Source organism: Battus philenor, unplaced genomic scaffold (genome assembly GCF_028537555.1).
Source record: "Battus philenor isolate CCGP_79_NKW_IND1 unplaced genomic scaffold, ilBatPhil1.0.hap1 SCAF_17, whole genome shotgun sequence".
Lineage (NCBI taxonomy): Eukaryota > Metazoa > Arthropoda > Insecta > Lepidoptera > Papilionidae > Battus > Battus philenor.
The window spans coordinates 1,071,323-1,085,776 of record NW_027181679.1 but is presented as its reverse complement, the minus strand read 5'-3'; the positions used below and the strand labels follow the sequence as shown (position 1 = coordinate 1,085,776).

At 31.9% G+C, this 14,454-nt stretch overlaps 1 protein-coding gene across 1 annotated transcript in view; it reads right to left on the bottom strand.

Moving 5' to 3' along the window:
• The window catches only part of LOC137919951 (thyroid transcription factor 1-like), a 67,836-nt gene that overhangs the window by 35,445 nt on the left and 17,937 nt on the right, over nt 1-14,454 (bottom strand). The window contains exon 3 of the mRNA XM_068763175.1: nt 1,582-1,730. Within this exon, the coding sequence (XP_068619276.1) occupies nt 1,582-1,730 (149 nt within the window). The remainder of the gene's footprint in view (nt 1-1,581; nt 1,731-14,454) is intronic.

The following is a 14,454-nucleotide window of genomic DNA, read 5'->3' as shown; positions in this document are numbered from 1 at the left end:
AACACGGAACCCTAGGATCAAGAAGTGAAGTTATTTATAGATTTTTGTGTACGGTTCTCAGAAGTTCTAACTGAGTACTATCTCGAACTAACTCGAACTTTCTCCGTAGTATAAATAGGTGTACTCCCCATATCGACTGTTCAGTGTGGTTTTTAGAGTTATAAGATTGAGATCTATGATCAGCGATAGAAAGTGACTATTTGAAAAGTTATTTGGACAGTGATTTCTTGAGCGACTAAGCGAAAGTATACTTTGTGTTAAAGAAGGGTGTCCATCTGATTTGTGAATAAAGGACTCCTTGTGAACCAGTGATGTTTCATTTCGAGTCAGAACCACACAGTACGTAACAATATATTACAAATGATGGTTATAAAAAATATGAAAATATCGTGTATGGCCAGCTTTAAACGCCGGGTATCCCCCGCGTGTATTTTGTTTGTAAAATGATCGGCAAATAGTTGAGACGGCGCGGAGGGGAAGCGACCGAAGTGCGCGCAGTTTAAGGGTTAAGTGAACAAAAGTTTAGACGCGGTGCGTGAGGTTAATATTCATTTTCACGTCTACCCACCATCTCGGGACGGAGGTGTAGTGGTGTTTATTCTATTTTTATTCATGTTATGTTCCGTTTTAAGTTTTTTTTTTTATGAGATTTAGAGTTCATAACATTTATAAAATAAGTTACAGTTTTATGGCCAACTTAAAATTAATAATACATAATCTAGTAAAAAAGTCTTATAGTATTGAAAAAATGACCATCAAAAAAAAACTCGAAAAAAGTTTTTTGTGGACATTTTTCAAATCGAGACGAATTTGGAAATCTCGTAGGTTTATGTGGAAGGATGTTTACGGGAATTCTATCTGATTCTAGTTTCTATCAAATTAAGCTTTTATGGAATTTTTCCCATCAAGTACATAAGTGAGATATTCTAACGATTCCATTTGGATAGTAAAATATATGAATTATATGATCATTTTACAACTGTAATTAAATTTAACTTATTTATAATGATATTCTTCAATATAAAACCACGAGAACTGAGAAAAATCTAGATTCTTCTCAAGTCACATCATTATTACAGTGACTAACGCAATATAATACCAAGCTATATTATTTTACTATGTACTTTTATATATATGATTATTCGTTTTAGGAGTACTTGTAAAACCTTAACAATCATAAATATCTCTTATTAACAAATACTTTTACATCTACGACTTGTATAAAGTTATTTTTCTGCTTTTTCAACGCATCACTTCATGATTTGATCACTCAACGAAATTCCGAGCATGGTGACCCAGAGTCTTCTTCTGTAGCCTGTCATGACCACGTCTCGGATTCGTAATTCATCACCGGCAACACACATTGTTTAAAAACCTATGTCGTCAGGCATTGCGGTTTATTGACGAGAAGATATTTCGGAGTTTATTGGTACATTTACATATTTTTTTTTATCGAACAAAATCATCAGTAACTTTTAACAGTTTGTAGTCATATTTAACTCACAAGACTAATAGCGTAAAAGACAGAAACCATACAGTATGTGGGTTATCAAAGGAATATTAAGAAAATAGAGATCTCACCTGGGCTTGGGTGAAGAGAACTCGCCTCTTCCGTCGCTGGGCCAGAGGGAACTGCATGGGTTTCGCGTCAGGGCCTGCGCACGCAGCCAGTCCTCCCATGTTGTTGACGTGGCCCATGCCCCCTGACGTCGACGTCATCAGCCTGGAAACTAAAGTTACTGCTCACATACACCACTTTTTGGACTATTTACATACACTTTAGATTACAACATAAATAGAGCAACTTTTGAGTTTCTAATCGGTTTTTTTCAACAGATTCCGATCCAGTGGTAGCTTATTGCTTACATCAGGGGGACTGAAAAGTAATGTCGCTTACTTAAGTTAAATTGAAACGATTACATTTTTACTCACTCTACCAAAAGGTATACACTAGTATATTTCAGAGTATATCCACGATAATGTGTTTGAAAATGAATTAATTATCTTGATTTGAATAAGAAAATCTTTTAATACAAAAAAAAACTTAGAAAACACACTGAGTTTCTGGTTAGTTTACTGTATGCGGCGCTTTACAAACTAATAAACTTAATTTTAAGCTGACGATATTAGGAGGACCGGAAAGTAATGTCGCTTTCTTAAGTTAAATTCACGGGAAAACGTTTTTAAAAAGTTTTTATTTCTAATAAACAATGTATTCACCTTCGTTATCAACAACCTTTTGCCGTCTGTTATACAAATTTTCAATGCCGGAACATTCAACAATCATTTTTGCACTAATATAAAACTATAATCAATCGTAAGACATATCATAAAATCTAATATTAAAAGTATATTATTAAATAAATCTTATTATAGCATTCAAGGGTTTTTATTTGATCGTAACGGATTGAATTTGAATAATGAATTTGAATTTGACTAATTTACATAGTTGATATTATAATGTACACATCAAAAATTATTAAATTTCATTTAAAAAGAGCAACTACTGACTTTCTGGCCAGCTCTTCTTAATAGATCGGCGTTACACGTTATATATACACACAGATATATATATATATGTATATGCACAGATAAAGATATATATATATATATATATATATATATATATGCACAGATAAAGATATATATATATATATATATATATATACACCCGCAATTCAAAAAGACTGATTACTTCGAAACAGCCGCTGAAAATGAAAGAATGTCACCAGGTGAAAGCCTATATCCAGCAGAGGATGAGTGAATATTAAAAAAGTATCATTATATATACTATGTGTATATATAATGTAAACTATAATTGTTAGCGTTTTTATAAACAAAAATCATTAAAACTTTTACGTTTATTTATAATCATCCTGTTTATACGATGATATTACGTACTTGTCGATATTTAAATTATCGTTTTTAGTATTTTGTCATTACGTTGTTTATTATCTGTGTATTTGTGTGTACCATACATTATTTGATAGCAAATGAGCTATACATTCACCCCTTTAAGGCTTTTAAGACTATAACCAATCATCCTGTACGTATAATAATGTTTAATGTCGAATGTACTATACAATTACAGACACACAGAGTATTTATACACAGACGCACCGTGCAATAATGCTTCCCGGTAAAAACGTAACAGCGTAGAACAGATTAAAAAGTTGCAAGGGAAAAAAAAGATGATAATTTAAAACGGAATTTTACAATTTTAATTACATTGTCACAAACGTCCCGGCTCGTCCCATTATCATTACGTAAAAAAAGGAATTAATAACGGCATGAAAAAATTAAACTCCTAGCGTTGGCTACGCTCGAGTGTCAGCCCGCCATTTTCGCTAATGACACTAGACGTTTCCCGCGCCACGCTGCGGAGCTTTATTTTTCACAGATTCAAAATAGCGCTTTTTTATATTGAAAGTGGAATATAAGTTTATTTCTATAACGAGTGCTGAAATAAAATATTATTTATAAATATCATTTTTTAATTATGCTTTTTTTTTAATTTTGCGAAATGAAATATTTTTAACTTTCCCTATCTAGACGCCGGACCGAATTAAACGTGAAGTGATGTTGTGATTTCTATTTAGCTTAATTAATAAGATTTATATTAAATTAATGTGTTTTAATTTATTTTATTATTTCTTAAATTATCGTAGGAATCTTAAAAGGAAATTTACTAATTAATTAACTTATGAAGTAAAGGCATGTAGTTTAAGAAATATAATTTTAAATATTTTACTCAACAGCGATGTAACGTACTTTTTACTTCGTAGATAAATGTTTTTTTAGCTGTCGCATTGTGGTCGATATTAGATATGACTACTAAAACAAACTTTTGCAAAATCAATTGCGTTCAAAAACAAAATAATAACGATCTTGCAATCGAACATTCCAGAGCTACGTATAATACAGGGAGTCAGAAAAACAACGGTTTTTACTCATTACATCGTCCCGACGGAGGCTGCAGCGAGACCAGCAATATTCCACGCATTGTGCCCGACGGATCCAACGCTCATTCTATTTACACAACACTCCAACCTCGAAAAGGGTCTTTCAATATAATATAACTCCCCATTCTGTCTTACTTTCGTCGTCATTGTAGAACCTCTGTGCCTCTGTTTCGGCTGTATTATTCCGTATCGTTGCCGCATCAATGTAAAAAAAAAAAGTTTAGTCTACCGTTCTTTGTCGAAATGTCAATGGAGCGCCGGACATTTTGTTATCGAGACGGGGAATCTCTGTAATCGTATTTTAATCGAAATGTAGTTATTTCGATCGCGCACTTTAGTTTTTAAGAGGGTTAATAGAATAATAATTTAACCATTTAATGACGCATGCGTTACCAGATGTTTATACATTTTTTTTTCTGTACCAATAGGGACATGTGTTTGAATTATATCAGATATGTTTGTACATGTAAAGGTCCACGTAATATATAACATATAATATAACATACGGACTACGCTAAATGTACATAGTAGGAACATCCACAGCTGGACATAGGCCTACCCATATAACTCCAATAATACTGGATGAAAGCGGTCTACATCTAGCGTCTTCCGACAATGTTCTACACTGCTCTTGCCAATCCGTCTCCACTCAAGAAACTTAAGGCCCTAGTGGCCATCTGTTCTGCGTACTACTGCCATTTCAGCTAGCCAAACCCGGGTTATATCAGTTATTCCCGTTCGTGTATATCTCGTCATTTTTAAACCTTTAGAGAAATCTCGACCACAGCCCTCTAAGGGCCCGTTAAGCAAATCTGAGATTGAAATTGAGGCTCAGAGTGAGAGACGTCAAAACAGGCAATACAATAATAACCTTAAATAATTTGTTAGCTTAAAAGAAAAAAAGTATTAGTAATCTGTGGTTCAACACCAACGAACTTAGCGCAATGTTTTCTTAAGTTGAGAATCATGAGAGTATTTGGCCGAAAATTAAAAAAAAAGTATTAATAATTCATGCTTATTTTAACAGTAAATTAGATATATCTTTGTCAGCAAATGGTGTATTCATTTATACGTTTAAAGCTTTTATTATCTATTTACAAATATGTTGCGTTAATTTATTTTTTTATTTATTTGAATGCGACTGGCCAATAACTTCTGGCGGCGCAGTCTAAAGAAATAGATTACTATGTGTTCCTGTAAACTTCGTATTACTGTCTTATTAAAATTATTTGTTGTTAATAAAAAAATAATTAAAAATATAAAACATATTTAGTAAAAAAAAATTGTATGTGGTAATTCGAATTTTGAAAACGCTTTTTACGCATTGCGTTACTATTTCTGGCGCCATTGATTTTCCGATAACATGAGTCGTACATGAATTGACAAGAAATGAGCTAGCTATTCATCCCTTAAATCATTTACACTATTTTTAATCTATTTGGAAGTCTATAATTAGCAATTGTGGTTATGTTAACAAAAAGTATTCATTATCTGTTGAAAAGTTTAAATTTAGTTTAAAATAAAGAAGCCGTGGTAACTTTTAAAACTAAAGAATAACTCTAAATAATCTTTATTGTTGTAATATTGATGTAATCAATCTAACCTATAAAGTATTTTCCACCCCGCAAAGCGTAAGGGGCAGAATACATTATGTTTTCACAACAAACGCTACGATAATTGGAAAGGGAGATGTCCGTTCAAGATCGGTCATCGGGTTTATTAAAGCATCGTACATACGGGGCGCGTCAAAATACTTCGGCGCATCCAACATGGCCGACATTGACCAGCTGATTTGACATTGCATATTAATTATAAGAGACGACATTTATGATTTGTCATATTTTGGCGGGAAAATTGTAAAGTTTTTTTTTTAAATTTAGGTAATCCAAGAAGTTAAAGATCATCCTATCTTATTGGAAATTGAAACAGAGATTGTTATTAACAAAATTAAAAATTTGAAATATCACATTTCTTTGGTATTTATAATAAATGAAAATTCATTATATATTAACGATTTCGTACCGAACAAAGAAAAGCTTCAAAAATTATTATTTATAAATATCACTCGATAACACAAACCTGTCTATAAAAATAATACAAAAATTGAATTATTAATTGAAGATAAAATATAAATAAGCAAAGGCGTTAAAAATAATAAAAACTACAGGATATATAATTACAAATTATGATTGCGGATTGTTTTTTTTTTTTTTAATATATTATAAGGCAAAGGTAAGGTGATTTCGTTTCGCATTATGCCGGTTACCCGGAAGATGTTTAGCGGCTGGACATCGGGCGGCGTGCGTTTGATGACCGGGCAATTGCCGTGAAATTGGCCAGGGGCCGGGGCGAAGACCGGGGCCGAAGCACCCTGCGCCTGACGGGCCCCCTTGATTCGGGGCGCCAATTATTATGTGTGAAAATTCTATGCCACTTATTTGCAATATTGCGTTAACAGTTCACCAATTATTATATATTTTTTTTAATTTAGGCAATATGTAAATGATTAATAAATAATTATTTCACATATAACGTGTATTTTTTAATTATGTCACATTTAATAACTTACACATATAACATAAATTAGTAATTTACACGAATGTTTTTCGAATTATTTATATAAAAAAAATTAGATATTTTATATCTAAGAGTTAATATGAAATTTGTATATAGACATCTAAAGGTCAAGTTTGCCGTGTATTATTAAGATGTTACTAAGTAATATAGGTAAATATAATACATAAAAGTAAATTGAAATGGTTTCGCGATATATTTCATATCATACTAAAAAAATTATGCCTTTATCCTCGTTATTATACTAACATAAATATTTTTACATGGCCACAAATTTATTGCAAAATACAAAAATGTTGCTGGCAACATTGTCACAAGTGTCATGATAAAGCAATAAATAATGACACGTAATCTGTGTACACACGCATGAGGCGAACGCGGATGAAATTAAATATGAAAATACTCGTAACGTAAAGATAACATAAAGAAGATGGCGTTTCGTAAAAGCAAAACAAACGTATCGTTTGTTGCCGATTTTGAAACACTCCATTTCGATGTTGAAATAATTTATGAGTATCTAGTTGACATAGTTCCGAATGATGGCGTTCACATAACGAACAGCGGGAAAGTCTTTGATTATTGTCTTGGTAAGTCAAACATCTATAGATAAACAAATATTTTTTTACACAAGAAGATGACAGATAATAAATATTTTAGTTTTAACACTTTTGAAGTGTTAATAGACAAAATAAATCAGAAATCGCGAAACATATATGTAAGGGGATATACAATAATCGCCACGTTTTTCAGGTGGATTTTCAAACGCAATTTGGTATTATGCTAAGCAAAAGGACGCTGCTGTCTATCCTCTGGAAACTTGTCTTTGAGTAGAAGCAAACATTTATAATGAATGTACAAGTTTGAATCATATAAGAATGTATTCCAGGAATCAAAACCGTAACCTCCGATCGCAAATCTCAGCCTTGTTTATCATTTCAAAACAATTACTTTTATATTGACTATTTACTACTTCTCTTATGTACGCTATTGGTCGAGGACGACTTTATAGATTTCATTTATCTTTTTTATAAAATTCCTGATTCTTTGTACAACGCATTTATGGGAAAAAAAATTAAAATCGTGCAGATACTTAAAAATTTTGACAGTTCGTTATGAACATCGCGCATTTGACAGTTCGTTCTGAACTTCGCGCGTTTGACAGTTAACACACGTCAGATTTATACTGTCACTTAATAGCCGCATCTTAGTATTTATTTATCAAAATACTTAATTTAGTTCTTGTACATTTTATTAATAAATAAAATATTCATTTTTAAATATATTATATTTATTTTCCCGTTTGGATGCGACTGGTCGATGACTTCTGGCTGTAAAAATTTTGTCCAGACAGTTAATGACATACTGTCCCTCAACAGTGATGATTTAAAAGCTTATATTAATATCAATATTTGTTATTTATAAAATACAGTAAGTAAAGAAATATGATATTTATTTTTGTTTGTGTGGACACAGGCCTCGTGTCAGAGAGAGTAAATCATATTGACTTTTAGTTATTCTTAATTTTACCTGTTATTACGCGTTATTTTTGAACCAGTTGTGTAGAGTCAATTTTATATAATTCGAATTGGCTACCTATGATCTGAAGTGATATTTCATAAGTACGGTGCATAAGGAGGTTTTATTTCTTAGATTGTAAGCAGTAGCGATATATCTCATAAGCGTGTATAGACGGCATCATGGCGGTCTACTCGAAAGATCGCCACAATGCCGATCTTACCCGTGTTTATCTGCCGACCTTGAACCTTTCAGCCGCACTGCCACTTGAGACAAACAGTTCGAACTATCGGTGAATTTGGTTCTTTTGCGTAGAATATTCGAACACAGCTCTCTCTATTACTCTCCTGTCAATCATTATTATTATACGTTTTACGTTAACTTTATTTTATGATACAATTGTTTATTAATAACTCGTTCGAAATTTAAACAAAGTAAATAGGCTGTATTACGTATAAAATTTAATTTATTTAAAATAAACAAAGAAGTAATTGGACTCTTTAGAACGCGATATTAGATACTGGCTACCGAATTACAAATGAACAGAGCTTCCCATAGCACTTGTCACCTCGTGTTTTGTGTGCTCACAAAAATTTATACGTGAAATTGTCGGTCTGTACGTGAGTATCGCGAGGCAGGTCCGCGAGGCGAGTCAATATTTACGCAGCGCTAATGGATTTTGCGAAAGGACCGACTCCCGCGTCCTATGTTTTCGATCGTGAATCCGAAAACGTATTTATATCGTTCGCAATGTGCGGAAATATATTTTAGCGCACGAACTTTACATATATCCGCTAAGAGCCGCAGGAAACTCAACTGTTGCTCTTTTTAACACGTTCACTTGCGGCTTGAGGCCGATTCAGCCTCATGGTAAACTTTGCACTGGTGCAGCGCGTAAAACTCGTGTTTTCTCTCTAGTGCGGCGGCTGTTTACACTCAACCGTATGAGGTATGACAAAAACAAATATAGCTTTATTTATGTCTGCGAAGCATTGACTCAATATTGTAAAAAAATGATTGAAACATGAGGCAGAAAAGGCCTCAACCGCACTACAAGGAAGTTCAGCTTGAGGCTGATTCGACCTCAGCCGCACCAGCTGAAAGTTCTTCAAAATTGGGCCCGCAGTGAACGTGTTAAATTATATTTGATATTGTTTTCACTAAACCAATTTTCATTTATATTCGCTTCTTGAAAACAGTTTTAACCCTTTCGATACTGCAGTACAATAGTGTGTCAGGACTAAAATTAAAATTATTTTTAATTCTTACTTCAGGCGTGTGAATGTACTTATTTGTGCCAATTGGCAACAAACATATAATTTTCACTAAGATTTAAGGAGTGTAAAGACTAAATTAGTACCATTCAAACCAAACTGCTTATAAATTTGACGTAGCAGTCTCTCATCACAATTCAGTGGAACGTCATGTCCCAACAGTCCATATGTTTGATGGGACATATATATACCTACAGTATCGTAAGGTAATGATTTATTAGTAGATACGTATCTCAATATATACAGATATGTACATATAAATATTTTTGCATATATGTGTATGTGTTTATATGTATATACACCCTATAATGCCTTCTTCTTATAGTATTTATCTCGATCCAAAGGTTGTCTGATACATATCACCTTCAGCGATAAGACCGCTTCTTGTACCAAAAAGTGTTTATAATTTAAAAAAAAATACAGTAACAGTGCGTTATGTTTCACCTTAAGTGCAAATATATAGTCAATTTATAACATGATGCAATTTTAAATTCAATTAATTGTAAACAAATTAAAAAAATGTTTTCAGATAATTAAAAATATATCTTATGTACTTTCCCGCGCTTTATTTAAACAGATTATAAATCGATATAAATACAATAACAGTTTTTAATTTTTGAAGTTACATAATAATTGGTTAAATTAAAAAAAAAAAGATTTAAAGGAATGAAAATGCAACGCATTTGCCAGCCAAAAATTTTTAAAGCTTTTACAATATCAATTCCTCTTAAATATCTAACATTAATTAATTTCTTCCATAATAATGCGAGAAGCCAATAACTTCTTACACTACGTCTGCGAGGACAGATAATATACAATAATTGGTTTTGAGGTATAGACTTTTATGCATTTCGTCATTTATTATTTCTGAAACCATTAATTTAATTTATTATTTACAACAAATAGATCAAACATTAACTAACTAAGCATTCACATCTATTACCAATCATCCTGTTTATATTGTATGAGTAGTTTCCCGCTGAGTTACGTAAACAAATTTTAAATCGTATATATAATTTTTTTATTTGTTATTTTGTTTGTTTGGATGTTGATATTTCTCAATTGAAGATCTGAATTAAATTAAACAAAAATAAAAATGACTTCGCTACTTAATAAATAATATATATCTTTTTATTGTAATTTATGATGTAAAAATTATCCCTGTTTATTTTGCGGCACAATCACATGGACAGATTATAAATGATTAATTAAAAAAAATCTTTTTCTGTCGTAATAATTGTCTTTAAGGTGTTTTCCCGCGCAATTTAATTAACAGATTATAGTTCATTTTTATTGTTAAAGTAAACATGAGCATAGAATAACAAACATTTTCGTTTTGATTTCTTGCGTACAGATAATAAATCTTTGTAATTTTTTCCCGCGCAATTAACATACAGTGTTATAACATTTAACATTTACGATCTAAATATATTTCGTAATATGAAATAAAACAGGCATAAACGTGAAAATATCATAAAGTTTAAAAAACGAACATTTTGCGCGGCAATTATTCAAGATGGCGGATTAATGGAAGTACAAAATGTTTGATATCTCAAGTCCTAAACACAGCATCGTTTCACCGGAACAAAGCAATTCGTGGTCGCTACATAAATTGACAATAATCTCTTGGCCACTGTTCGTTTTGTAATTTGTTCTTGCGTCACCGTCCGTCTCGCCTTGAGAAAGTATCAAACGAAAGAGAAACTTGTTCACAGATAATGTTAAAGTCAGCAAAACGAATTAGCAATAAATATTCCACAGATAATTAATGAGTGAACTTTGAGTTATTACTTTTTTAAGGCTTCTTGGGCTGCCCACGAAGTTGACACGTCCACTTTTTCTTACTAAAAATACCTTTTAATTATGATAAGCTCGTGTGTGTTTTGATATTATGCCTAATCCTTGGTAATCAAATTTATCCTTTGATGCAATGCTGTTTTTGGCAAGGCATGGATTGAAATGTTCGAGGTCAAACCAAAGAAACCTGTCGCTCCTGTCTTGGCTGAAGAGAAATTTAGATGAAGCGAATGATATATCCAAGTGGAAATTCACTACTTGAACGCTTTCTACTCTGAGTATAATATTACGTTAAATTTGAGCTATAGAAGATATGCTAGCAAAGTACATCATAGAATACATGCTAATATAATACAGTCCAGAATAGTACGAAGAACATATGCAAGTAGAGAACACTCTACTATAGTACTTTCTAGAATAAACCCTGATCAAATAAATCGTAGAACTATACGAAGCACATATTCAATTAGAGTAAACTCTAGAGTACGTTATAAACTCCAGCGAAGAATACTATAAAGAGCCTATTCAAATAGAGTACATTTTACTAGAGTACGTGATAGAATACACACAGGTAAAATACAGCATAGAATTTTACATCGTGCATATTCAAGTAAAATACATTATATTAAAGTACGTTACAGAAGATACGCCGATAGAATACAGCATACGCGTTTCTAATTCTTCGTCGAAACTATCCATGAAGTCGTTCTGTTAACACAAGTTAAAATTAGTATAAATCTTTGAGAGAAAAGTTGACAATTAGATAAAGACGATTCTGCCGTCAAACACTATAAGGTTATATATATATATATATATATATATATATATATATATATATATATATATATATATATACATAGAACTGTACGAAAAGCATATTCAATAAGAGCATATTCTACTAAAGTACGTCATAGAATACACGCAGGTAGAGTACTATGCTGAATATAAGCTAGTAGTACGTAACGTAAAGAATACACGCTGGTAAAATACAATTTAGAATATCATCATCACATCCATAGAACGTCCACCGCTGGGCATAGGCCTACCCCTTAGATTTCCTATAAGACCCGTTAGAAGCGAAAGGCTTCCGGCATTTTTTCTAAAACTTAACAAGTTTTTGTTTTGTGTCTATAAAAATAAGAAAAAGCATCTACAAAATTCGATTTAATTTGTTGTTTATTATCTGCCCCTGCACTGTGCTGTCAGAAGTTATTAGATTTTTTTATCTGTGATCAATATATACAGATGTTTGACAGATGAGATAAATATTTACCATTTTAAGCCTTAGTAGTCTGATTTACGAAAGCGATTTTATTTTTAATATTACTGTTCGCTTGAGGGTCTAGATGAAGGGAAATTAATTTCGTTGGAAAGAATATTATACAACATTAAAATACGTACAGCCAACCTATAAAAAAGCTAATAGTAATGTGAACATTCGGTTTAAAAGATTGGTATCAAAATTTGAAATAGGTTATTAAGGGTTAAAAGTTATAGAGATACTAATCAGCCTGTGTACACTATTAACACGTTCACTGTGGGCCCAATTTTGAAGAACTTTCAGCTGGTGCGGCTGAGATCGAATCAGCCTCAAGCTGAACTTCCTAGTAGTGCGGTTGAGGCCTTTTCTGCCTCATGTTTCAATCATTTTTTTTACAATATTGAGTCAATGCTTCGCAGACATAAAGAAAGCTATATTTGTCTTTGTCATATCTCATACGGTTGAGTGTAAACAGCCGCCGCACTAGAGAGAAAACACGAGTTTTACGCGCCGCACCAGTGCAAAGTCTACCATGAGGCTGAATCGGCCTCAAGCCGCAGTGAACGTGTTAAAATGCAAGTTGGATATAGTGTGAACGAAATTATAAGTGAAATTTAGAGTGTAGTAAATAAATAGCGGGATGAAGGTGAGACAGTCGGGCGTGTCAAAAGCCAAGGACCCGGAGCGGTCAGTCTGCTGAAATTAAAAACCGCCGGCGGGGAGCGAGTGCGTGCGGGTGCTTCGTTTCCGTGCAGGCGCGCTTAATGCGACCAACGTGTCAGCTGCATTCATCCGCAGTTTGTCTTCCTCTAGTGCCGACCGAAACACCGTCATCACCTCCCCAATTACATGTTTCACTCGACTTCTTATATTTATTTAAATCAAATCTCATTTTTAAATACTAAATATGTTACTTATTACCTTTTTTGGTATATCATTTCACTCGACTTCTTATATTTATTGAATCAAATCTCATTTTTAAATACTAAATATGTTACTTATTACCTTTTTTTTGGTATATCATTTCACTTGACTTCTTATCTATATTGAATCAAATCTCATTTTTAAATACTAAATATGTTACTTATTACCTTTTTTGGTATATCATTTCACTCGACTTCTTATATATATTAAATCAAATCTCATTTTTAAATACTAAATATGTTACTTATTACCTTTTTTTTGGTATATCATTTCACTCGACTTCTTATATATATTAAATCAAATCTCATTTTTATATACTAAATATGTTACTTATTACCTTTTTTGGTATATCATTTCACTCGACTTCTTATATATATTAAATCAAATCTCATTTTTAAACACTAAATATGTTACTTATTACCTTTTTTGGTATATCATTTCACTCGACTTCTTATATTTATTAAATCAAATCTCATTTTTAAACACTAAATATGTTACTTATTACCTTTTTTTTTGGTATATCATATCACTCGACTTCTTATATATATTAAATCAAATCTCATTTTTAAATACTAAATATGTTACTTATTACCTTTTTTTTGGTATATCATTTCACTCGACTTCTTATATATAATTAATCAAATCTCATTTTTAAATACTAAATATGTTACTTATTACCATTTTTTTGGTATATCATTTCACTCGACTACTTATATTTATTAAATCAGATCTCATTTTTAAACACTAAATATGTTACTTATTACCTTTTTTTTTGGTATATCATTTCACTCGACTTCTTATATATATTAAATCAAATCTCATTTTTAAATACTAAATATGTTACTTATTACCATTTTTTTGGTATATCATTTCACTCGACTACTTATATTTATTAAATCAGATCTCATTTTTAAATACTATATTCTATTTACTATCCTTTTTTTTGGTATATAATTTGTATCTCATTCGTCACTATCTATTTTGACTCCCAATTCTATATTCACACCTGTTCTCATGCAACCATGCCGCATACTAGGTTTATTAGAATATATAACTTTTGCTGTTGTGTTGTGTCTGTGTTTCAAAAGTTGGAATATCATTTGATTCAGCCTAAATCATTTTAACCCTTAAATGCGTAGTGATGTAA